Below are 27,532 nucleotides of genomic sequence, written 5' to 3'. Positions count from 1 at the left end.
AACAGTTAAATCAGAATAAACATTCATAAATAAACTGCCATATGATCAAAAGCTTACCAGTAATATCCCTTACTTAAGTCCAAACTGTTACTTAAGCATAACACAACAACAGAAATGCAATATAATTGGCGGAGGAGACTGTACAAATTCCAACATAATGTCAGTAGAGGCAGGGCATACTTAACATCCTTGGAGCCTTACATATTGAAGTAACCACACAAAATACTTTCATGTCACACAAACTGGAATAAATGATCAACAGATCCATGACTAAGAATTAAAAAGCACTTACATTTCCTCAAGAACGCACAAAAGGTATGAGAAACAAACAGAAAGTCCACGCAGCTTCACACAGTCTGCTCACTTGCTGGTCTGCTGCTCATTTGTGTGGCTGAACATGCTCTGACCTGTTCAGTCGCATTACTGCCTTTCACCAGTAGATGGCGTTTCACCTGTTGGCTTTCTCACAAACACTGAGGTCCAAACGTCACCGGCCTGGTCTCCCAACAGTTACAAAGTGAACTTTATTCTAAATCGTGTATTTGGATTTTTTCAGGATTGATCGGTTCATTATTGATTCAATATAGATTGAATTTAAAGCATGAATTTGATGATGTCATCTTCAGTTTGTTCAGATGCAGCTTTGCAAACCTAAGCTGTGCTGCCATGTTCTTTTTAGAGAGAAGAAGCTTCCTCCTGCAGCCCTTCCAAACAAGCCATACTTGTTCGGTCTTTTTCTAATTGTGTTGACATGACCTTTAACCTTTAACATGCTAACTGAGGCCTGTAGAGTCTGAGATGTAGCTCTTGGCTTTTTGACCTTGGGGTGAACTTGCTGGGACGTCCAGTCCTGGGAAGATTGACAGCTGTCCTGAATGTTATCCACATCTAAAGGAAGTTAGATAACAATAAACCAGTTTCTTCCTGCCTGTCAAGTTATGATCGTATCTGTTTGACCTGGGTTACCTTTACATAAAAATCTAAAGGCCTTATGTAAGTTCTGCTCTGAATTAGAATTAAGAGTAAGAAAAATATGACCAGAAAGTTACTGTAGTTTCTGAATTACCTTAGTGTTCAGATCTGAGTATTTAACTTAAAAACAGAGCTTAAACACAATCAGATGAGTAATGATCCACATAAAAAAATGTTTTATTTTTTTAGTATTTTTTATTTTACACTCAAAGTTAATGCACCTGTATAAAAATACTAGAGCATCACAAAGCTGCTGCTTTGTGATCTTTAATTTTTAAACCTGTTATGTTTTTGTGATGAATATCTGAGTAATGAGCGTATGTAAAACTAATGATTAATTATTTCTGTTGAACCTAACCCATGCTTTTATCTGCATATGTGATCCAGAAGGTATTTAAAACATTGACTGAATGTGAACACAGCAACTTGTTTCCAGTAAGACGATCTGTACTCAAGGAACTAAACAGCATTTTGTGTCAACGCTTCATCAGGAAGAAAACTTTAAACTGTGAGGCTCGTTCCAAAAATTCCTCTTTAGGTGCGCCGCAGAAGAGGAGTCGTCTGTTAACTCAGGACCTTCCTACAAACGCTGGCACGGCACCAGGTGGTCATCACAGCAACCTTCACAGCAGCGTGGGTGGTGAGCTGCACTTGGAATGGTTCTGACCACTTCTGATGGTTCCACTTCTTGGCCAAAAGGTCCTCATCACAACCCCGGGAGAGATGCTAGTCATTGGGCTCTGAGTGGACCTGGGACCAAAGTGTTTATTTTAAGAGAAACTCAGGGAGATCTGTTACAAACTATGGTGACACACAACATGACTACAGTAAAGAAGAAGAGGCAAAACACCACAGAGTGATAAAAAAGACCCAAAAAGACCCCTCTCACAGGTGCTGGACTAACTGTATGAAATTATCGACTGGCAAGAAGCCAGTCCTTCGTTCATGTTCCTACAAAGCCTGCCAGTGTTGGGAAAACAAGTTGAGTTTAACTCTAAATGAGTAACTTACTTCAGAATGTTGTGGAGTTCACAGTGTCTACTTACTTCAGAGTACATAATGAGATATATATCAATCTGTTCTACACCAGCCTTCAGATCGCTCCTCAGTCCTGTTGATGCCAGCCTTCAGACAGGCTGAGGCGCAAGAAGCCAATGACTCACTCGGTCCAGTGCTGGACCAGCCAATAAGACATCATCCTGTCTGACTGCTCATTTGCTTCTGCCCTTTGGACTGGGAAGTTTTCCAAAATTCTACTGATAACATCAGGGGCTACATACCTGAATATGTTCACAAATGCATGAAGAATGTCATATTGGAGTAGCACTCACACTGCCCTCTTCCACCTGGACCAGAAGAACACATACTGTATGTATGGATGCTGTTTATGGAATACTGGTCTGCTTTCAGCACCATAGTTCCACCCAGGCTTGTCCCAACCTCCAGGATCTCTACATCAATGTCTCCTTATGCAACTGGGTGTTGGACAGGTGGAGAGACTCTGCTGCTTGAGATTCTTGGGGCTCAACATCAGTGACAATCTGAGCTGGTCACATCACGAAAGGAGCGAGGAAACGACTCCTTTCCACAGCAGCTGAGGAGGTTTGGCATGGACTCCAGAATACTCACCAACTTCTACCTATGCACCAGAGAGTATTCGGTCTGGCTGATACCACAGTCGTAATTCTCTGGACCACATAGCTCTACATGGGGTGGTCAGATCGAGGACTGAACTGCCAGCCATCCAGGACCTCTACAGAAAGCGCTGAAGGAGGAAGGCCCAGTGGATAATCTCTGATCCCAGCCAAGAAGTCTTCACACTCCTGACATCTGCAGGTGGTGCAGGAGCATCCACATCAGCAGGTTCAGATATAGTTTCTACCCACAAGCCATCAGACTACTGACCTTCGTGAATACTTTGCACTCATTGTACATGTTGTATATTTTCTTACTTCTATGCTGTTTGATATTTTTATCCTCCATTTCTATTGTTTTATTTTTCACTTTATAGTTTAATTAGATGTCACATATGTGTAATTTTTAATTCTTAAATTATTGCAATATCTGAAGGAGCTCGGGGTCCAAGAGTTTCTTTACCGGTGGTGAAGTCCCATTGTTATCTGTATACAACAATAAAAACTTGACTCATTTCATTGCAGACAGCATGAACGCACACTATGTTGTTTCATATATTAATAAGAATATCTTGTGATAATGATAACTTACGGTTTGTAGAAGAATGAGGAAGGCAGCAGCACCAGCGAACCCAGCTATTAAGTGCCACTTATAATCAAGGCCAAGAATTTCCTCTCTGAATGTAAAGGGAATGAGAATGAGAGGGGTGTGAGGCAAGCAGCCAGAAATGTCACCTGATGTTACACAACATATAGGTGGAAGACGTCCCATTACAGTAACAGCCAGGAGCTCATTTCTGCCATATGTAACGTAAACTTGTTTGATTGGTTTGAGTTGGAATTCATTCTTTGGAAAGACAGAAATGTTCATCCATACATCATCCACAAGACATCTGCTTCCTCGTTTCATTCAACATTCCAGAACCACCTGAAAACGTATAAAAGCGCCGTTCTCCTGTTTGTGTTCAGCGTCTCTGAGTCAGGATCCACTGCAGCAAAGGTAACACGGGCATTATTCTCAATTATCGAACAATCATTTAATGTTAGACAAATTACAGTTAATCTGTCTGCACAGTTGTTGATGTTCTGATCGTGACTACTTTTATTTCTTTAATGTCTCTCCTCAGATGGCATCAGGTTTTCACTTGGTTTTCTTCTTCTGTTTCATCAGTGGCCTACTGATTGTTGACAGTGTAAGTAAAACTAACACACTTTCATGGTCTTTCATTTCCACTGTTTCTACTTTCCTCCTCTGAGACGGAGCAACACTCAGCTCACTCTCAACTACTGTTGGGACAAAAGAGAAAATATTAAAATTAAATGATGATCTCTGAAGTTTGCTTTAACCCAGAGCAACTTTCTAACATAACTTTTACTTGTTTTATCAGTGATAAGGAATGCTCCAGAGCAGAACTATAGTATTAGTTGTTAGCAGGTTGTTCACAGGTGTAGGAAGGTATGAAAATAAAAGCAGCAGCTGTTATCAAATCTAATGTGGGAGCACAACAGCAGTTAAACTCATATAACACACATTCAAGCCCAACAGAGTACTGCAGCTTCATAACTAACATATTTTTAGTCTAAATACAAGATGGGAACATGTTCCTGTTGAAAAGTAAAAACTATTCATTGGTTTCCATGTGTTTTTTTCTTCACTGGGGTCTGTCCAGGATGCAGGTGAAGCGCCAGGTAAGTGGTTCTAATTTTATTTCCTGTTGAGCTTCAAGAAGCAGATTCTCAGAAAAATAAAAGATTTTGATGGCAGGAATCAAAGTGAAAAGTGCAGCTTTGATCATGGATCAAATTCCTGTATTTTGCACTGATGATCTTCTGTCTAATATAAAAACTGTGGCAGTTCCTCCTGACTGTTCCTCTGGCTGTTCCTCTGGCTGTCCTTCTGGTTGGACGCAGTTCGGCTCTCGCTGTTTCATTTTCTACCGCACAGCAAAGTCTTGGATTGATGCAGAGGTTAGTGAAAAAACAAAGATATCGCTTATTGCTGAAGGAACAAGTCAAGTGTGAAATATTGTGAAATATTTCCTGAGTTTTCCAAAACAAAAACTAATGTGGTTTTAGATGAACTGAGCTCAATAAGTGTCCCACAACAGTTCCTGCCTGAACATTTCCTTCCTGCTGCAGTGGAGCTCTGAATTTATCATTGATATCATGCCAGAGACACAAGCTGTGAGATATCCAAGGCTGAGGACCTGCCTTCATGCCTATGATTGTATATATTTATATCTGTATATTTGGTACCTTCCACAGACATTCAGTGACAAGAAATTAGAGCTATTGATCGTTTTTTATGCTGGAGAAATTCTGTTTCAGTACAGTCAAAATGAGATTAACAAATATATAATTCCTACGATGTCTCTGATATAAAACAAGCACCAGAATCTTAAGCACCTCTTTTTTTATTGTCAGCATTTTTGCATGTCTATTGGTGGGAATCTGGCTTCAATCCACTCTGCTGATGAGAACATCTTCCTCAGTAACCTGGTTAAGAGAGTGACCGGCGCTCATTACCACACCTGGGTTGGAGGTTCTGACGCGGTCGCAGTGAGTTACACGGTGCAATTTATCAAATAAAGGTTTCTACTTAATGTGTGATATCAGCATGTCACACTTAATGTGTCAGAGTATTTTACATTAATATAATACAATTATTCATTTGTAATGTTTTGTTGACACATAACTCAAACACACACTTAATAAATGGTCTTTTATGAGGCAGCAGGTTGCAGCATTGTTAAATCTGATTATATAATACTGTCATACATGTCTCCATACTACACATTGTATTTCCTCTTTCAGGAGAAAAGGTGGCTGTGGAGTGATGGATCACACTTTGACTATTTGCGCTGGTTTAGGGGGCAGCCTGACAACCATAAAGGAAATGAGCACTGCCTTGAGATCAATTTCGGAGGTACAAACAGAGGTTACTCTACACTTTATGGACAACATATGGACACTGACAGTGTTCTCACTTTTTATGTCGACATCACATGAAGTCGCAGTGACAGCAGAATGTTTAAATATCAACACTTCATTTTCACTGAAGAGCTCAATTACAACTGATATGTGAACAAACTATTTACAGGAAATAACATGAAACTAACTCATTCAAGCTGCTGCAGGTTACAATGAACCCAGAGCACCACATCATGGTTGGCCTTGACTTAAAATGGGTGCTGGCTTGAACTCTTGCCATGAACTACTTTAGATTCTGCTGCTTGTTCCCATGTTTAAATCTGTCAAAATGACAGACGTCTTTCACATTTTTCCAATTTTTCAATAATGGAAAATATTTCCCTAACAAGACTCTTGGCACAAATATAAGTATTTGTTTTAAGATGTTGATTTTTTATTGAGATATTTGGAGACATCACAGCCCACTTTGTGCAGTAGGGTCACAGTGTCGTGTTTAAGAAGCATTTGAACATTTACAGACAGAGATATTCAACACACTCTTATGCACTGGAACAGGAACAAGCTTGTGTAAAAACCTAAATTAATGCATGTTTCTCTGTGTTTGTTTTTCCAAAATATCCATGAACAGTAACGTACTGGAACGATGGATCATGTACAGGTGGAAGATCTTTCATTTGTGCCAAGAAGCTGTGATGCATCCGGCCATGTCAGCAACAAGGATAATCTCAGGCCTCATCACTCTTTTCTGTTCTAATCAAACACTTCCAGATTAACACAGAGCAGCAGAGCTCTTATGATTATGATTTGTGATTGTGTTTCATCATATATTAACTCTGCAGTTATTAATTTCACTGTAGACTTTATCTGCATGTTCAATAAAAATCCTCCAAATGCTGTTCTGAATCCCTCTTTGTTCTGTGATTACTTGTGTCCTTTCTATGGTTTTATGTTTTTGGTGCAGCTGACTGAAGTTATCTGTGTGAACAGCCTACATTAGAGGCTTCTTCTCTGCCCACAACGTGCATGTTTACAAGACACTTGAGGGAAACTTAACACTTAATGATGCTTGAGAGAAATGAATCATTGTTTGCCTCTATTGTTCTTGAGTTGCCATGATTAGTACCTTTGCATAGTCTATTTAATGAGTTAAAAGTTCCCCATTTTGCTTGCTTCAGTTTGGGGAACTTTTATCAGTAAAAAGTGCACCATTTTTACTTGCCTCACTTTGGGGGCTAGATTTCCTGGCCTGGAACACTCAGCCACACTTAAGCAGTCCTCCTCAGGCACACACTCCCATTGACACCCGCAGGAGCACCAGTTCCAATCCGGTCTATAATTGGACCATCCGCAAAAATCAGTCCAATTCAGGACACTTTTTAAATAACGAAAGTGTTCCAAAGTTAACCCTTTGTTTACATGCTGCATTTTCAAACCCTTTTAACTGATAAAAAGTGTGCCATATTTACTTCATTCACATTGGGGCAGTTTTATTTGTTAAGGGTGCCCCATAATTACTTCATTTTGGAACACTTTTAACTGATTAAAAGTGTCCCATTCTTACTTGCTTCACTTCGGGGAGCTTTAATGAGATAAAAGTTCCCCATTTTTACTTGCTTCAGTTTGGGGGACTTTTATCAGTTAACCGTGCCCCATTCTTACTTGCCTCACTTTGGGGGCTAGATTTCCTGGCCTGGAACACTCAGCCACACTTCAGCAGTCCTCCTCGGGCACACACTCCCATTGACACCCGCAGGAGCACCAGTTCCAATCCGGTCTATAATTGGACCATCCGCAAAAATCAGTCCAATTCAGGACACTTTTTAAATAACGAAAGTGTTCCAAAGTTAATCCTTTGTTTACATGCTGCATTTTCAAACCCTTTTAACTGATAAAAAGTGTGCCATATTTACTTCATTCACATTGGGGCAGTTTTATTTGTTAAGGGTGCCCCATAATTACTTAATTTTGGAACACTTTTAACTGATTAAAAGTGTGCCATTCTTACTTACTTCACTTCGGGGAGCTTTAATGAGTTAAAAGTTCCCCATTTTTACTTGCTTTAGTTTGGGGAACTTTTATTAGTTAAACGTGCCCCATTATTACTTGCCTCACTTTGGGGGCTAGGTTTCCTGGCCTGGAACACTCAGCCACACTTAAGCAGTCCTCCTCGGGCACACACTCCCGTCGACACCCGCTGGAGTACCGGTTCCAATCCGGTCTATAATTGGATCATCCGCAAAAATGAGTCCAATTCAGGACACTTTTTAAACTACGAAAGTGTACCAAAGTTAACCCTTTGTTTACATGCTGCATTTTCAAACCCTTTTAACTGATAAAAAGTGTGCCATATTTACTTCCTTCCCTTTGGGGAACTTTTTTTGGTTAAGGGTGCCCCATGATTACTTCATTTTGGAACACTTTTAACTGATGAAAAGTGTGCCATTCTTACTTACTTCACTTGGGGGAGCTTTAATGAGTTAAAAGTTCCCCATTTTTACTTGCTTCAGTTTGGGGAACTTTTATCAGTAAAAAGTGCCCCATTCTTACTTGCCTCACTTTGGGGGCTAGATTTCCTGGCCTGGAACACTCAGCCACACTTAAGCAGTCCTCCTCGGGCACACACTCCCGTCCAAGCCCCCTGGTACTTCATGGTACTTTGCAAAACAACCAGGCTCCAGGACTCCAATTTGGTCTATTTCCCCCGAGAAAAATTTCCCAACTTCGGCCGGCTTACCTTCTCAGAGCCGCCGTCATCCACTTCCTCAACCGACCTCCAGGAGCCAGGCTCCAATTTGGCACACTTTTCACCTGAGAAATTAAGTACCCGAGATCAACACTTGATATTTATATTGCTCACTGAGGTGAAGGTCTCTCCCCAGTACGTTGTCTAATGCAAGGTTGAGCGGAGCCCTTGCTGGCAGTGTGGAGTGGCTCCCTGGCTTGTTGGCTGTAGCTGGTTGTTGGTACACTGTTGAGAAATGAGACTCTACTGGATTGGCAGGAGGTGGATTAAAGTGAGAACTCGTTGCCGTTGCTGGGCCACTAGGAAGTTGCAACTCCAAAAACGATGCCACCTGCTATGTAGAATGGGTCAGAGGTGCTGAAGTGATGACATGTGCTGAAGGATGTGGCACAGGTTGTATCGCAGGAGTGGGTGCTAATGCCGGGCCATGTTTCAGTCTCACAGACCTATGGGGCTTGGGTACTGAACCCTAGAGCTGAGCTGTTGGGTTTGCCAGTTGAGCATGTATCGCTGGGGTGGCAGCAGGTTGCAGCATTTGCTGTGGTCCCGTAGGAAGCACTGTAGAGACCGGAATAACTGGTTGCATAACTTGTGGGGGAGGAATAGGCAGGTACAACGCAGGAGCAGGTGTTGAAGGTAGCTGAGTTGACAGCGAGGGCTGTGTAGTAGATGGAAGCATGTTGGCCTGCCTCATCTGCGCTGGCGTGGATAAGTCTTGGAAAGCATCTGACTTGTCAGAGTGCGCAGATGAAGGTGTAGCCCTCCAAGATAGCAGCTTGTGCAGTCGAGAGTCGGATATGTACCAACTGAGTAACATGTGTGCCTACTGGATCTGCTATGGCTGTATGAACCTCTGTGGGATGATCTGCCGGAATTGCTGCTGTGGTGGCTGCTAGAGTGGGAAATAGCAGTGGGTGGATCTGGGTGCACAGATGGCTGGACTCCAACCTGGTAATCCTCCAGATAAAGCACGTCAGATGTGCTGTCTCTGTGGATGTCTTCGGGCCTCTGCACCGCCTGATGCTGCATCGTCCATGATACTCTTCTATAGTTGCACTCCATCCGGCTCGAAGGACCAATGTTTGAGGGGGGAGACTCAGAAAGAAGGATTGCTGGTTGAGGCGGTGGATTATGGACTATGAATCCGATTAGAGAATCAAGGCACTTGGACAGAGAGATCTGATGTGTCTTCTTTAATGAATGTTGTTGAACTTTAACATCACTGTACAACAAATGCATGCATGTGTGTGTGGTCTGAAAATATATGGAAAGCAATAAAATGTATCAGAAATATGCTCAAAATATAATTTAACAGTTAAATCAGAATAAACATTCATAAATAAACTGCCATATGATCAAAAGCTTACCAGTAATATCCCTTTCTTAAGTCCAAACTGTTACTTAAGCATAACACAACAACAGAAATGCAATATAATTGGCGGAGGAGACTGTACAAATTCCAACATAATGTCAGCAGAGGCAGGGCATACTTAACATCCTTGGAGCCTTACATATTGAAGTAACCACACAAAATACTTTCATGTCACACAAACTGGAATAAATCATCAACAGATCCATGACTAAGAATTAAAAAGCACTTACATTTCCTCATGAATGCACAAAAGGTATGAGAAACAAACAGAAAGTCCATGCAGCTTCACACAGTCTGCTCACTTGCTGGTCTGCTGCTCATTTGTGTGGCTGAACATGCTCTGACCTGTTCAGTCGCATTACTGCCTTTCACCAGTAGATGGCGTTTCACCTGTTGGCTTTCTCACAAACACTGAGGTCCAAACGTCACCGGCCTGGTCTCCCAACAGTTACAAAGTGAACATTATTCTAAATTGTTTATTTGGATTTTTTCAGGATTGATTGGTTCATTATTGATTCAATATAGATTGAATTTAAAGCATGAATTTGATGATGTCATCTTCAGTTTGTTCAGATGCAGCTTTGCAAACCAAAGCTGTGCTGCCATGTTCTTTTTAGAGAGAAGAAGCTTCCTCCTGCAGCCCTTCCAAACAAGCCATCCTTGTTCAGTCTTTTTCTAACTGTACTGTCATGAACTTTAACATTTAACATGCTAACTGAGGCCTGTAGAGTCTGAGATGTAGCTCTTGGCTTTTTGACCTTGGGGTGAACTCTCTGGGACGTCCACTCCTGGGAAGATTGACAGCTGTCCTGAATGTTTTCCACATCTAAAGGAAGTTAGATAACAATCAACCAGTTTCTTCCTGCCTGTCAAGTTATGATTATATCTGTTTGACCTTGGTTACCCTGACATAAGAATCTAAAGGCCTTATGTAAGTTCTGCTCTGAATTAGAATTAAGAGTAAGAAAAATATGAAAACTAAAAACCAGAAAGTTACTGTAGTTTCTGAATTACCTTAGTGTTCAGATCTGAGTATTTAACTTAAAAACAGAGCTTAAACACAATCAGATGAGTAATAATCCATATAAAAAAATGCTTTATTTTTTCAGTATTTTTTATTTTACACTCATCACCCAAGCTGCTGCTTTGTGATCTTTTATTTTTAAACCTGTTATGTTTTTGTGATGAATATCTGAGTAATGAGCGTATGTAAAACTAATGATTAATTATTTCTGTTTAACCTAACCCATGCTTTTATCTGTATATGTGATCCAGAAGGTATTTAAAACATTGACTGAATGTGAACACAGCAACTTGTTTCCAGTAAGATGATCTGTACTCAAGGAACTAAACAGCATTTTGCGACAATATCTCATCAGGAAGAAAACTTTAATCTGTGATAATCGTTTAAAAAATTCCTCTTTAGGTGGACCGCAGCAGAGGAGTCGTCTGTTAACTCAGGACCTTCCTACAAACGCGGCACCAGGTTTTTATCACAACAGCCTTCACTGCAGCTTGGGTGGTGAGCAGCACTTGGAATGGTTCTGACCACTTCTGATGGTTCCACTTCTTGGCCCACAGGTCCTCATCACAACCCCGTCACCAGGCTTAAAGAGATGCAGCTCACCGGCTGCTGCATCAAGGAGAGATGCTTTCACCTGTGAGTGGGTTAGTCATACTAATTCCTCCAAAGGAACAGTCAGCTCTATGAAATCGACTCTCATTCCACTCCTAGACCACAAGACCTTATCAGGCCTTAGATTTATAGAGGCTATTTCCTGGGGAACAACAAGCTTTCCTCCTAAATCTACCTGCATCTCCCAATCACAAGCATCCTCTAAGCTGCCTTGCCTCCTTATTATCTTGTTAACTTTCTCCCTCTCTTGAACAAACTGAATTGCCACTCTCTTCACCTTAGACCCTCCTAAATTCACCTGCCTTTGTTTACCTTCAATACCTGTAGCAAAGCTTCTTAATAGTTGGTTATGTTGCCACGTATACCGGCCTTGTGACAGACTAACCTTAAAACCTGACAGAATTTGCCTTAGAGTTGCAGTACCTGAACATAATGAACATAACGCGTCTCCATTTACCCAGAGTTTTAGGTTCTGTTGAGTTGGCAATACATTGATATTTTTGTCCTCCATTTCTATTGTTTTATTTTTCACTTTATTTGAATTAATATCATAATTTAATGTGGCCCTGTGATGGACTGGCGACTTGTCCAGGGTGTACCCCGCCTCTCGCCCGATGACTGCTGGGATAGGCTCCAGCCCACCTGCTACCCGACCGACGGATTGACGGTATAGAAAATGGATGGATGGATCATAATTTTAAAAAAGTGGTAGACGTCACAACCAAGAGCTTATTTCACATGACATCTGCTTCCTCATTTCATTCAACATTCCAGAACCACCTGAAAACGTATAAAAGCGCCGTTCTCCTGTTTGTGTTCAGCGTCTCTGAGTCAGGATCCACTGCAGCAAAGGTAACACGGGCATTATTCTCAATTATCGAACAATCATTTAATGTTAGACAAATTACACTTAATCTATCTGCACAGTAGTTGTTGATGTTCTGAACGTGACTACTTTTATTTCTTTAATGTCTCTCCTCAGATGGCATCAGGTTTTCACTTGGTTTTCTTCTTCTGTTTCATCAGTGGCCTACTGATTGTTGACAGTGTAAGTAAAACTAACTCACTTTCATGGTCTTTCATTTCCACTGTTTCTACTTTCCTCCTCTGAGACGGAGCAACACTCAGCTCACTCTCAACTACCGTTGGGACAAAAGAGAAAAGAATAACACACATTCAAGTGTGAACATTCAAGTGTGACTTCAAGTGTGAATGTTCACATTCAAGCCCAACACAGTACTGCAGCTTCATAACTAACGTCTTTTTAGTCTAAATACAAGATGGGAACATGTTCCTGTTGAAAAGTAAAAACTATTCATTGGTTTCCATGTGTTTTTGTCTTCATTGGGGTCTGTCCAGGATGCAGTCGAAGCGCCAAGTAAGTGGTTCTAATTTTATTTCTTGTTGAGCTTCAAGAAGCAGATTCTCTGCTGTAGATTTACAGAAAAATAAAAGGTTTTGATGGCAGGAATCAAAGTGAAAAGTGCAGCTTTGATCATGGATCAAATTCCTGTATTATCTTCTGTCTAATATAAAAACTGTGACAGTTCCTCCTGGCTGTTCCTCTGGCTGTCCTCCTGGTTGGACGCAGTTCGGCTCTCGCTGTTTCATTTTCTACCACACAGCAAAGTCTTGGATTGATGCAGAGGTTAGTGAAAAAACAAAGACATTGATTATTGCTGAAGGAACGAGTCAACTGTGAAATATTGTGAAATATTTACTGAGTTTTCCAAAGCAAAAACTAATGTGGTTTTAGACGAACTGAGCTCAATAAGTGTCCCACAACAGTTCCTGCCTGAACATTTCCTTCCTGCTGCAGTGGAGCTCTGAATTTATCATTGACATCATGCCAGAGACACAAGCTGTGAGATATCCAAGGCTGAGGAACTGCCTTCATGCCTATGATTGTATATATTTATATCTGTATATTTGGTTCCTTGTACAGACATTCAGTGACAATACTTGAAGAACTTGAAGAAAACTTCCCCCCACTCTGTTTTGATTTTCAGCATTTTTGCATGTCTATTGGTGGGAATCTGGCTTCAATCCACTCTGCCGATGAGAACATCTTCCTCAGTAACCTGGTTAAGAGAGTGACCGGCGCTCATCACCGTACCTTGGTTGGAGGCTTTGATGCGGTCGCAGTAAGTTACACGGTGCAATTTATCAAATAAAGGTTTCTACTTAATGTGTGATATCAGCATGTCATCGGTCCACCTAATGTGAGAGATTATTTTGCATTAATATAATACAATTATTCATTTGTAATGTTTTGTTGACACATAACTCAAACACTAACTTAATAAATGGTCTTTTATGAGGCAGCAGGTTTCAGCATTGGTAAATCTGATTATATAATATTCTTCTACATGTCTCCATACTACACATTGTATTTCCTCTTTCAGGAGAGAAGGTGGCTGTGGAGTGATGGATCACACTTTGACTATTTGCGCTGGTTTAGGGGGCAGCCTGACAACCATAAAGGAAATGAGCACTGCCTTGAGATCAATTTCGGAGGTACAAACAGAGGTTACTCTACACTTTATGGACAACATATGGACACTGACAGTGTTCTCACTTTTTATGTCGACATCACATGAAGTCGCAGTGACAGCAGAATGTTTAAATATCAACACTTCATTTTCACTGAAGAGCTCAATTACAACTGATATGTGAACAAACTATTTACAGGAGATAACATGAAACTAACTCATTCAAGCTGCTGTTGGCTACGATGAACCCAGAGCACCATCATGGTTGGCCTGGACTTAAAATGGGTGCTGGCTTGAGCAAAGTCAAACAAAGGAGACTGCTGCAGCAACAGCTGGCATTTGGCTTTGTGTTTTAGCCTCAGAAAGACAACTTTACATGTATTCATTTTGCTCCAAATGTCACGGAGGGAACTCTTGCTATGAACTACTTTAGATCTGGTGCTTGTTCCCATGTTTAAATCTTTCAAAATGACAGACGTCTTTCACATTTTTCCATGTTTCAATGATGGAAAATATTTCCCTAACAAGACTCTTGGCACAAAGTATTTGTTTTAAGATGTTGATTTTTATTGAGATATTTGGAGACATCACAGCCCACTTTGTGCTGTAGGGTCACAGTGTCGTGTTTAAGAAGCATTTGAACATTTACACAGACAGAGATATTCAACACACTCTTATGCACTGGAACAGGAACAAGCTTGTGTAAAACCTAAATTAATGCATGTTTCTCCATGTTTGTTTTTTTCCAAAACATCCCTGAACAGGACCGTACTGGAACGACATTCCATGTACACATGGACGACCTTTTATCTGTGGCAAGAAGCTGTGATACATCCGGCCATGTCAGCAACAAGGATAATCTCAGGCCTCATCACTCTTTTCTGTTCTAATCAAACACTTCCAGATTAACACAGAGCAGCAGAAATCTTATGATTATGATTTTTTTTCATCATATATTAACTCTGCAGTTATTCATTTGACTGTAGACTTTATCTGCATGTTCAATAAAAATCCTCCAAATGCTGTTCTGAATCTCTGTTTTCTGTGACTTCTTGTGTCCTTACTATGGTTTTATGTTTTTGGTGCAGATGACACTTTATGATACTTGAGAGAATACCTGCTGTGTTCTGTATCCAGATCGAGGCTTAATGTTGCTTTGGGGCGACAGAACAACCACCTCTGAAGTAAGAAAATGACTAAAACAAATCATGTTGGTGTCCAGGTCCTGTGGCTGCAGAACAAGCCCAAATCATTAACCCTTCTACCACATTGTTCCAGAAGTCTTGAGCTTTGTTCAGATGCAGCTTTTCAAACCTAAGCTGTGCTGCCATGTTCTTTTTAGAGAGAAGAGGCTTTCTCCTGCAGCCCTTCCAAACAAGCCATCCTTGTTCAGTCTTTTTCTAACTGTGCTGTCATGACCTTTAACCTTTAACATGCTAACTGAGGCCTGTAGAGTCTGAGATGTAGCTCTTAGCTTTTTGACCTTGGGGTGAACTCTCTGGGACGTCCAGTCCTGGGAAGATTGACGGCTGTCCTGAATGTTATCCACATCTAAAGGAAGTTAGATAACAATCAACCAGTTTCTTCCTGCCTGTCAAGTTATGATTATATCTGTTTGACCTGGGTTACCCTGACATAAGAATCTAAAGGCCTTATGTAAGTTCTGCTCTGAATTAGAATTAAGAGTAAGAAAAATATGAAAACTAACAACCAGAAAGTTACTGTAGTTTCTGAATTACCTTAGTGTTCAGATCTGAGTATTTAACTTAAAAACAGAGCTTAAACACAATCAGATGAGTAATGATCCATATAAAAAAATGCTTTATTTTTTCAGTATTTTTTATTTTACACTCATCTCTCTTTAATTTTTAAACCTGTTATGTTTTTGTGATGAATATCTAAGTAATGAGCGTATGTAAAACTAATGATTAATTATTTCTGTTGAACCTAACCCATGCTTTTATCTGTATATGTGATCCAGAAAGTATTTAAAACATTGAGTGAATGTGAACACAGCAACTTGTTTCCAGTAAGACGATCTGTACTCAAGGAACTAAACAGCATTTTGTGACAATATCTCATCAGGAAGAAAACTTTAATCTGTGAGAATCGTTAAAAAAATTCCTCTTTAGGTGCACCGCAGCAGAGGAGTCGTCTGTTAACTCAGGACCTTCCTACAAACGCGGCACCAGGTTTTTATCACAGCAGCCTTCACTGCAGCTTGGGTGGTGAGCAGCACTTGGAATGGTTCTGACCACTTCTGATGGTTCCACTTCTTGGCCCACAGGTCCTCATCACAACCCCGTCACCAGGCTTAAAGAGATGCAGCACACCGGCTGCTGCATCAGGGAGATGCTTTCACCTGTGAGTGGGTTAGTCATACTAATTCCTCCCAAGGAACAGTCAGCTCTATGAAATAGACTCTCATTCCACTCCTAGACCACAAGACTATATCCTGCCTTAGATTTATAGAGGCTATTTTCTGGGGAACAACAAGCTTTCCTCCTAAATCTACCTGCATCTCCCAATCACAAGCATCCTCTAAGCTGCCTTGCCTCCTTATTATCTTATTAACTTTCTCCCCCTCTTGAACAAACTGAATTGCCACTCTCTTCACCTTAGACCCTCCTAAATTCACCTGCCTTTGTTTACCTTCAATACATGTAGCTAAGCTGCTTAATACTTGGTTATGTTGCCATGTATACCGGCCTTGTGACAGACTAACCTTAAAACCTGACAGAATTTGCCTTAGAGTTGCAGTACCTGAACATAATGAACATAACGGGTCTCCATTTACCCAGAGTTTTAGGTTCTGTTGAGTTGGCAATACATTGATATTTTTGTCCTCCATTTCTATTGTTTTATTTTTCACTTTATTTGAATTAATATCATAATTTAATGTGGCCCTGTGATGGACTGGCGACTTGTAAAGGGTGTACCCCGCCTCTCGCCCGATGACTGCTGGGATAGGCTCCAGCCCACCCGCTACCTGACCGACGGATTGACGGTATAGAAAATGGATGGATGGATCATAATTTTAAAAAAGTGGTAGACGTCACAACCAAGAGCTTATTTCACATGACATCTGCTTCCTCGTTTCATTCAACATTCCAGAACCACCTGAAAACGTATAAAAGAGCCGTTCTCCTGTTTGTGTTCAGCGTCTCTGAGTCAGGCTCCACTGCAGCAAAGGTAACACGGGCATTATTCTCAATTATCGAACAATCATTTAATGTTAGACAAATTACACTTAATCTGTCTGCACAGTTGTTGATGTTCTGATCGTCTACTTTTATTTCTTTAATGTCTCTCCTCAGATGGCATCAGGTTTTCACTTGGTTTTCTTCTTCTGGTTCATCAGTGGCCTACTGATTGTTGACAGTGTAAGTAAAACTAACTCACTTTCATGGTCTTTCATTTCCACTGTTTCCACTTTCCTCCTCTGAGACGGAGCAACACTCAGCTCACTCTCAACTACCGTTGGGACAAAAGAGAAAATATTAAAAATAAATGATGATCTCTGAAGTTTGCTTTAACCCAGAGCAACTTTCTAACATAACTTTTACTTGTTTTCTCAGTGATAAGGAATGCTCCAGAGCAGAACTATAGTATTAGTTGTTAGCAGGTTGTTCACAGGTGCAAGAAGGTATGAAAATAAAAGCAGCAGCTGTTATCAAATCTAATGTGGGAGCACAACAGCAGTTAAACTCATATAACACACATTCAAGCCCAACAGAGTACTGTAGCTTCATAACTAACATATTTTTAGTCTAAATACAAGATGGGAACATGTTCCTGTTGAAAAGTAAAAACTCTTCATTGGTTTCCATGTATTTTTGTCTTCACTGGGGTCTGTCCAGGATGCAGATGAAGCGCCAGGTAAGTTGTTCTAATTTTATTTCCTGTTGAGCTTCAAGAAGCAGATTCTCTGCTGTAGATTTACAGAAAAATAAAAGGTTTTGATGGCAGAAATCAAATTAAAAAGAGCAGCTTTGATCATGGATCAAATTCCTGTATTATCTTATGTCTAATACAACAACTGTGGCAGTTCCTCCTGGCTGTTCCTCTGGCTGTCCTCCTGGTTGGACGCAGTTCGGCTCTCGCTGTTTCATTTTCTACCGCACATCAAAGACTTGGATTGATGCAGAGGTTAGTGAAAAAACAAAGATATCGCTTATTGCTGAAGGAACAAGTCAAGTGTGAAATATTGTGAAATATTTCCTGAGTTTTCCAAAACAAAAACTAATGTGGTTTTAGATGAACTGAGCTCATTAAGTTTCACACAACAGTTCCTGCCTGAACATTTCCTTCCTGCTGCAGTGGAGCTCTGAATTTATCATTGATATAATGCCAGAGACACAAGCTGTGAGATATCCAAGGCTGAGGACCTGCCTTCATGCCTATGATTGTATATATTTATATCTGTATATTTGGTACCTTGTATAGACATTCAGTGACAAGAAATTAGAAATATTGATTGTTTTTTATGCTGGAGAAAGACTGTTTCAGTACAGTCAAAATTAGATTAACAAATATATAATTCCTACGATGTCTCTGATATAAAACAAGCACCAGAATCTTAAGCACCTCTGTTTTGATTGTCAGCATTTTTGCATCTCTGTTGGTGGGAATCTGGCTTCAATCCACTCTGCTGATGAGAACATCTTCCTCAGTAACCTGGTTAAGAGAGTGACCGGTGCTCATCTCTATACTTGGGTTGGAGGCTTTGATGCGGTCGCAGTAAGTTACACGGTGCAATTCAAATCAAATCAGGTGTCTACTTAATGTGTGAGAGTATTTTACATTAATATAATACAATTATTCATTGTTGACACATAACTCAAACACACACTTATTAAATGGTCTTTTATGAGGCAGCAGGTTGCAGCATTGTTAAATCTGATTATATGATACTGTCATACATGTCTCCATACTACACATTGTATTTCCTCTTTCAGGACAGAAGGTGGCTGTGGAGTGATGGATCACACTTTAACTACAGGCGCTGGGGTCAAGGAGAGCCGAACAACCATAGAGGAAGAAGAGAGCCGTGTATTGAGATCAATTTCAGAGGTACAAACAGAGGTTACTCTACACTTTATGGACAACATATGGACACTGACAGTGTTCTCACTTTTTATGTCGACTTCACATGAAGTCGCAGTGACAGCAGAATGTTTAAATATCAACACTTCATTTTCACTGAAGAGCTCAATTACAACTGATATGTGAACAAACTATTTACAGGAAATAACATGAAACTAACTCATTCAAGCTGCTGCAGGCTACGATGAACCCAGAGCACCATCATGGTTGGCCTTGACTTAAAATGGGTGCTGGCTTAAGCAAAGTCAAACAAAGGAGACTGCTGCAGCAGCAGCTGGCATTTGGCTTTGTGTTTTAGCCTCAGAAAGACAACTTTACATGTTTTAATTTTTTCACTACTCTGTGTCCGAATCACGGAGGGAACTCTTCAGGAGGACTCCGACACAGAGTAGTGAAAAAATTAAAAAAGAAAAAACACTAACACATAATTAAAAAAAAAACTAACAAATTAAAAAAAAAAAAAATTAAGAAACAAATCAAATTTTAGGAAACAAATTCACATTTAAAAAAATTACAATTTAGCAAAAAAAATGTAAAAACATTTTGGGAAACACATTTATATATTTTTTTAAAACACGTGCCGACACAAAACTACAAGTGGAAAAACACAGTTACAAAGCAAAAAACTAATTAACAGAAAATGGAAAGGCCGTGTCGTAGTACAAACAACTAAATCCTGCTTCACGTGGAAAGTCAGCTGTGATTTTTGATGGCAAGATCTCCGCTGAATGTGTTTTTTCTTAAGTTTATGCTGACTGAACAGTGCGTTGCCCTTTTTGTGTAATAAATTTCAGCAAGTTTACACCATTAGCACCAAGCTAGTTAGCACCAAGTCTGAACAGTACCACAGATGAGCTTCAGGCCAGCAGTCCGTAGCTCTTCAGTGTGCTGTAGCATCCGGATAGCAAGTTATATGAAGTACAGTTTCAAGGTCATAGATGATGAAGACATGAGCCTGTAGAATAGCTAATTAATAACACAGTCTCACCCCAAACTGGACAGGAGGTCTACTGCATGTGGTTTATAAGAGACAGTGTTGCTATGAACTACTTAAGATTCGGGTGCTTGTTCCCATGTTTAAATCTGTCAAAATGACAGACGTCTTTCACATTTTTCCACTTTTCAATGATGGAAAATATTTCCCTAACAAGACACTTGGCACAAGTGTATATATGTATACATACATATGTTATGTTAAGATGTTGGTTTTTATTGAGATATTTGGAGACATCACAGCCCACTTTGTGCAGTAGGGTCACAGTGTCGTGTTTAAGAAGCATTTGAACATTTACAGACAGAGATATTCAACACACTCTTATGCACTGGAGCAGGAACAAGCTTGTGTAAAACTTAAAATAATGCATGTTTCTCCATGTTTGTTTTTTCCAAAAAATCCCTGAACAGGACCGTACTGGAACGACAGACCGTGTACACAAGCAAATCCTTTCATTTGTGCCAAGAAGCTGTGATGCATCCGGCCATGTCAGCAACAAGGATAATCTCAGGCCTCATCACTCTTTTCTGTTCTAATCAAACACTTCCAGATTAACACAGAGCAGCAGAGCTCTTATGATTATGATTGTTTTTCATCATATATTAACTCTGCAGTTATTAAATTGACTGTAGACTTTATCTGCATGTTCAATAAAAATCCTCCAAATGCTGTTCTGAATCCCTCGTTGTTCTGTGATTTCTTGTGTCCTTTCTATGGTTTTATGTTTTTGGTGCAGCTGACTGAAGTTATCTGTGTGAACATGTGGGCCTACATTAGAGGCTTCTTCTCTGCCCACAACGTGCACGTTTACAAGACACTTGAGGGAAACTTAACACTTAATGATGCTTGAGAGAAATGAATCATAGTTTGCCTCTATTGTCTATTTAATGAGTTAAAAGTTCCCCATTTTACTTGCTTCAGTTTGGGGAACTATTATTAGTCAAGCATGCCCCATTCTTACTTACCTCACTTTGGGGGCTAGGTTTCCTGGCCTGGAACACTCAGCCACACTTAAGCAGTCCTCCTCGGGCACACACTCCCGTCCAAGCCCCCTGGTACTTCATAGTACTTTGCAAAACAACCAGGCTCCAGGACTCCAATTTGGTCTATTTCCCCCGAGAGAAATTTCCCAACTTCGGCCGGCTTACCTCCCCAGAGCCGCCCTCATCAGCTTCCTCGACCGACCTCCAGGAGCCAGGCTCCAATTTGGCACACTTTTCCCCCCGAGAAATTAAGTACCCGAGATCAACACTTGATATTTATATTGCTCACTGAGGTGAAGGTTGCTCCCAGTACGTTGTCTAATGCAAAGTTGAGCAGAGCAAAGTCACTTTCCCTGACGTTCCCTGACTCCTTTGCTGGCAGTGTTGAGTGGCTCCTGGCTTGTTGGCTGTAGCTGTAAGCATGTTGGTACACTGTTGAGAACTGAGACTCTACTGGATTGGCAGGAGGTGGATTAAAGTGAGAACTCGTTGCCGTTGCTGGGCCACTAGGAAGTTGCAACTCCAAAAACGATGCCACCTGCGGTGTAGAATGGATCAGAGGTGCTGAAGTGATGTAGTGATGTGAATTAGTGTCACAGATCAATGGGCCTTGGGTACTGAAACCTGGAGCTGGACTGTTGGGTTTGCCAGTGGAGCATTTATCACTGGGGTGGCAGCAGGTTGCAGCATTTGCTGTGGTCCCGTAGGAAGCACTGTAGAGACCAGAATGAGTGGTTACATAACCGGGGGGCAGGAACAGGCGGGTACACCACAGGAGCTGGTGTTGAAGGTAACTGAGTTGACAGCGAGGGCTGGGTAGCAGATGGAAGCATGTCGGCCTGCCTCGTCTGCGCTGGTGTGGATAAGTCCTGGAAAGCGTCTGACTTGTCAGAGTGCGCAGATGAAGGTGCAGCTGTCCAGCTACTGGAAAGCATCGAAGAACAAAGCTTAGCAATCTCAAGCCCCTGTTCGGCCCTCGTTAGGCGCTGCTCTCTTTCTAGCCACAGAGTGAGTGCTTCTCTGGCTTTAAGTACTTCATCTTGGAGCTGCTGTGCTTCCTTGGTTTGATCATCCAGCAGTTTGCACTCGAAGTCAGTCTCATGCTCAATCATACAGCGGATATCTTCCAGTTCCAACTGATTTATTCTCTCTTCCAAGATAGCAGCTTGTGCAGTCGAGACACCCTGACTGGGATATGTACCAACTGAATAATTACTGCTGTGGTGGCTGCAAGAGCAGGAAGCAGCAGTAGGTGGATCTGGGAGCAAAGATGTCTGGAATGCTACCTGGTAATCCTCCAGATAAGCAGGTAAGCGACGCTTTCTCTGTGGATGTCTTCGGGGCTCTGCACCGCCTGATGCTGCATCGGCCATGATCCTCTTCGATAGTTGCACTCAATCCGGCTCGAAGGACCAATCTTTGAGGGGGGAGACTCCGAAAGAAGGATTGCTGGTTGAGGCGGTGGATTATGGACTATGAATCCAATTAGAGAATCAAGGCACTTGGACAGAGAGATCTGATGTGTCTTCTTTAATGAATGTTGTTGAACTTTAACATCACTGTACAACAAATGCACGTGTGTGTGTGGTCTGAAAATATATGGAAAGCAATAAAATGTATCATAAATATGCTCAAAATATAATTTAACAGTTAAATCAGAATAAACATTCATAAATAAACTGCCATATGATCAAAAGCTTACCAGTAATATCCCTTTCTTAAGTGCAAACAGTTACTTAAGCATAACACAACAACAGAAATGCAATATAATTGGTGGAGGAGACTGTACAAATTCCAACATAATGTCAGCAGAGGCAGGGCGTACTTAACATCCTTGGAGCCTTACATATTGAAGTAACCACACAAAATACTTTCATGTCACACAAACTGGAATAAATCATCAACAGATCCATGACTAAGAATTAAAAAGCACTTACATTTCCTCAAGAACGCACAAAAGGTATGAGAAACAAACAGAAAGTCCAAGCAGCTTCACACAGTCTGCTCACTTGCTGGTCTGCTGCTCATTTGTGTGGCTGAACATGCTCTGACCTGTTCAGTCGCATTACTGCCTTTCACCAGTAGATGGCGTTTCACCTGTTGGCTTTCTCACAAACACTGAGGTCCAAACGTCACCGGCCTGGTCTCCCAACAGTTACAAAGTGAACTTTATTCTAAATCGTGTATTTGGATTTTTTCAGGATTGATCGGTTCATTATTGATTCAATATAGATTGAATTTAAAGCATGAATTTGATGATGTCATCTTCAGTTTGTTCAGATGCAGCTTTGCAAACCTAAGCTGTGCTGCCATGTTCTTTTTAGAGAGAAGAAGCTTCCTCCTGCAGCCCTTCCAAACAAGCCATACTTGTTCGGTCTTTTTCTAATTGTGTTGACATGACCTTTAACCTTTAACATGCTAACTGAGGCCTGTAGAGTCTGAGATGTAGCTCTTGGCTTTTTGACCTTGGGGTGAACTTGCTGGGACGTCCAGTCCTGGGAAGATTGACAGCTGTCCTGAATGTTATCCACATCTAAAGGAAGTTAGATAACAATAAACCAGTTTCTTCCTGCCTGTCAAGTTATGATCGTATCTGTTTGACCTGGGTTACCTTTACATAAAAATCTAAAGGCCTTATGTAAGTTCTGCTCTGAATTAGAATTAAGAGTAAGAAAAATATGACCAGAAAGTTACTGTAGTTTCTGAATTACCTTAGTGTTCAGATCTGAGTATTTAACTTAAAAACAGAGCTTAAACACAATCAGATGAGTAATGATCCACATAAAAAAATGTTTTATTTTTTTAGTATTTTTTATTTTACACTCAAAGTTAATGCACCTGTATAAAAATACTAGAGCATCACAAAGCTGCTGCTTTGTGATCTTTAATTTTTAAACCTGTTATGTTTTTGTGATGAATATCTGAGTAATGAGCGTATGTAAAACTAATGATTAATTATTTCTGTTGAACCTAACCCATGCTTTTATCTGCATATGTGATCCAGAAGGTATTTAAAACATTGAGTGAATGTGAACACAGCAACTTGTTTCCAGTAAGATGATCTGTACTCAAGGAACTAAACAGCATTTTGTGTCAACGCTTCATCAGGAAGAAAACTTTAAACTGTGAGGCTCGTTCCAAAAATTCCTCTTTAGGTGCGCCGCAGAAGAGGAGTCGTCTATTAACTCAGGACCTTCCTACAAACGCTGGCACGGCACCAGGTGGTCATCACAGCAACCTTCACAGCAGCGTGGGTGGTGAGCTGCACTTGGAATGGTTCTGACCACTTCTGATGGTTCCACTTCTTGGCCAAAAGGTCCTCATCACAACCCCGGGAGAGATGCTAGTCATTGGGCTCTGAGTGGACCTGGGACCAAAGTGTTTATTTTAAGAGAAACTCAGGGAGATCTGTTACAAACTATGGTGACACACAACATGACTACAGTAAAGAAGAAGAGGCAAAACACCACAGAGTCATAAAAAAAGACCCAAAAAGACCCCTCTCACAGGTGCTGGACTAACTGTATGAAATTATCGACTGGCAAGAAGCCAGTCCTTCGTTCATGTTCCTACAAAGCCTGCCAGTGTTGGGAAACCAAGTTGAGTTTAACTCTAAATGAGTAACTTACTTCAGAATGTTGTGGAGTTCACAGTGTCTACTTACTTCAGAGTACATAATGAGATATATATCAATCTGTTCTACACCAGCCTTCAGATCGCTCCTCAGTCCTGTTGATGCCAGCCTTCAGACAGGCTGAGGCGCAAGAAGCCAATGACTCACTCGGTCCAGTGCTGGACCAGCCAATAAGACATCATCCTGTCTGACTGCTCATTTGCTTCTGCCCTTTGGACTGGGAAGTTTTCCAAAATTCTACTGATAACATCAGGGGCTACATACCTGAATATGTTCACAAATGCATGAAGAATGTCATATTGGAGTAGCACTCACACTGCCCTCTTCCACCTGGACCAGAAGAACACATACTGTATGTATGGATGCTGTTTATGGACTACTGGTCTGCTTTCAGCACCATAGTTCCACCCAGGCTTGTCCCAACCTCCAGGATCTCTACATCAATGTCCCCTTATGCAACTGGGTGTTGGACAGGTGGAGAGAGTCTGCTGCTTGAGATTCTTGGGGCTCAACATCAGTGAGAATCTGAGCTGGTCACATCACGAAAGGAGCGAGGAAACGACTCCTTTCCACAGCAGCTGAGGAGGTTTGGCATGGACTCCAGAATACTCACCAACTTCTACCTATGCACCAGAGAGTATTCGGTCTGGCTGATACCACAGTCGTAATTCTCTGGACCACATAGCTCTACATGGGGTGGTCAGATCGAGGACTGAACTGCCAGCCATCCAGGACCTCTACAGAAAGCGCTGAAGGAGGAAGGCCCAGTGGATAATCTCTGATCCCAGCCACAAAGTCTTCACACTCCTGACATCTGCAGGTGGTGCAGGAGCATCCACATCAGCAGGTTCAGAGATAGTTTCTACCCACAAGCCATCAGACTACTGACCTTCGTGAATACTTTGCACTCATTGTACATGTTGTATATTTTCTTACTTCTATGCTGTTTGATATTTTTATCCTCCATTTCTATTGTTTTATTTTTCACTTTATAGTTTAATTAGATGTCACATATGTGTAATTTTTAATTCTTAAATTATTGCAATATCTGAAGGAGCTCGGGGTCCAAGAGTTTCTTTACCGGTGGTGAAGTCCCATTGTTATCTGTATACAACAATAAAAACTTGACTCATTTCATTGCAGACAGCATGAACGCACACTATGTTGTTTCATATATTAATAAGAATATCTTGTGATAATGATAACTTACGGTTTGTAGAAGAATGAGGAAGGCAGCAGCACCAGCGAACCCAGCTATTAAGTGCCACTTATAATCAAGGCCAAGAATTTCCTCTCTGAATGTAAAGGGAATGAGAATGAGAGGGGTGTGAGGCAAGCAGCCAGAAATGTCACCTGATGTTACACAACATATAGGTGGAAGACGTCCCATTACAGTAACAGCCAGGAGCTCATTTCTGCCATATGTAACGTAAACTTGTTTGATTGGTTTGAGTTGGAATTCATTCTTTGGAAAGACAGAAATGTTCATCCATACATCATCCACAAGACATCTGCTTCCTCGTTTCATTCAACATTCCAGAACCACCTGAAAACGTATAAAAGCGCCGTTCTCCTGTTTGTGTTCAGCGTCTCTGAGTCAGGATCCACTGCAGCAAAGGTAACACGGGCATTATTCTCAATTATCGAACAAACCTTTAATGTTACACAAATTACAGTTAATCTGTCTGCACAGTTGTTGATGTTCTGATCGTCTACTTTTATTTCTTTAATGTCTCTCCTCAGATGGCATCAGGTTTTCACTTGGTTTTCTTCTTCTGTTTCATCAGTGGCCTACTGATTGTTGACAGTGTAAGTAAAACTAACACACTTTCATGGTCTTTCATTTCCACTGTTTCTACTTTCCTCCTCTGAGACAGAGCAACACTCAGCTCACTCTCAACTACCGTTGGGACAAAAGAGAAAATATTAAAAATAAATGATGATCTCTGAAGTTTGCTTTAACCCAGAGCAACTTTCTAACATAACTTTTACTTGTTTTCTCAGTGATAAGGAATGCTCCAGAGCAGAACTATAGTATTAGTTGTTAGCAGGTTGTTCACAGGTGTAGGAAGGTATGAAAATAAAAGCAGCAGCTGTTATCAAATCTAATGTGGGAGCACAACAGCAGTTAAACTCATATAACACACATTCAAGCCCAACAGAGTACTGCAGCTTCATAACTAACATATTTTTAGTCTAAATACAAGATGGGAACATGTTCCTGTTGAAAAGTAAAAACTATTCATTGGTTTCCATGTGTTTTTTTCTTCACTGGGGTCTGTCCAGGATGCAGGTGAAGCACCAGGTAAGTGGTTCTAATTTTATTTCCTGTTGAGCTTCAAGAAGCAGATTCTCAGAAAAATAAAAGATTTTGATGGCAGGAATCAAAGATAAAAGTGCAGCTTTGATCATGGATCAAATTCCTATATTTTGCACTGATGATCTTCTGTCTAATATAAAAACTGTGACAGTTCCTCCTGACTGTTCCTCTGGCTGTCCTTCTGGTTGGACGCAGTTCGGCTCTCGCTGTTTCATTTTCTACCGCACAGCAAAGTCTTGGATTGATGCAGAGGTTAGTGAAAAAACAAAGATATCGCTTATTGCTGAAGGAACAAGTCAAGTGTGAAATATTGTGAAATATTTCCTGAGTTTTCCAAAACAAAAACTAATGTGGTTTTAGATGAACTGAGCTCAATAAGTGTCCCACAACAGTTCCTGCCTGAACATTTCCTTCCTGCTGCAGTGGAGCTCTGAATTTATCATTGATATAATGCCAGAGACACAAGCTGTGAGATATCCAAGGCTGAGGACCTGCCTTCATGCCTATGATTGTATATATTTATATCTGTATATTTGGTACCTTCCACAGACATTCAGTGACAAGAAATTAGAGCTATTGATCATTTTTTATGCTGGAGAAATTCTGTTTCAGTACAGTCAAAATGAGATTAACAAATATATAATTCCTACGATGTCTCTGATATAAAACAAGCACCAGAATCTTAAGCACCTCTGTTTTTATTGTCAGCATTTTT

General features: G+C 40.8%; 1 protein-coding gene across 1 annotated transcript; it reads left to right on the top strand.

Moving 5' to 3' along the window:
• The first annotated feature begins 440 nt into the window (after positions 1-440).
• On the top strand, positions 441-20,558 carry LOC140271274 (galactose-specific lectin nattectin-like). The gene is made up of 9 exons (XM_072366417.1): positions 441-498; positions 1,511-1,612; positions 3,576-3,606; positions 3,778-3,799; positions 4,277-4,295; positions 4,462-4,574; positions 5,031-5,165; positions 13,694-13,805; positions 20,291-20,558. The coding sequence occupies exons 1-9, from the start codon at positions 441-443 to the stop codon at positions 20,353-20,355; spliced, it is 657 nt and encodes a 218-aa protein (XP_072222518.1). The 3' UTR covers positions 20,356-20,558.
• Positions 20,559-27,532: the final 6,974 nt, after the last annotated feature.

This window comes from Leuresthes tenuis, unplaced genomic scaffold (assembly GCF_036924035.1).
Source record: "Leuresthes tenuis unplaced genomic scaffold, fLeuTen1.0.hap1 SCAF_16, whole genome shotgun sequence".
In the NCBI taxonomy this organism is placed as follows: Eukaryota; Metazoa; Chordata; class Actinopteri; order Atheriniformes; family Atherinopsidae; genus Leuresthes; species Leuresthes tenuis.
The sequence above is the reverse complement of the archived record's forward strand: the minus strand, read 5'-3'. Positions and strand labels throughout refer to the sequence as shown.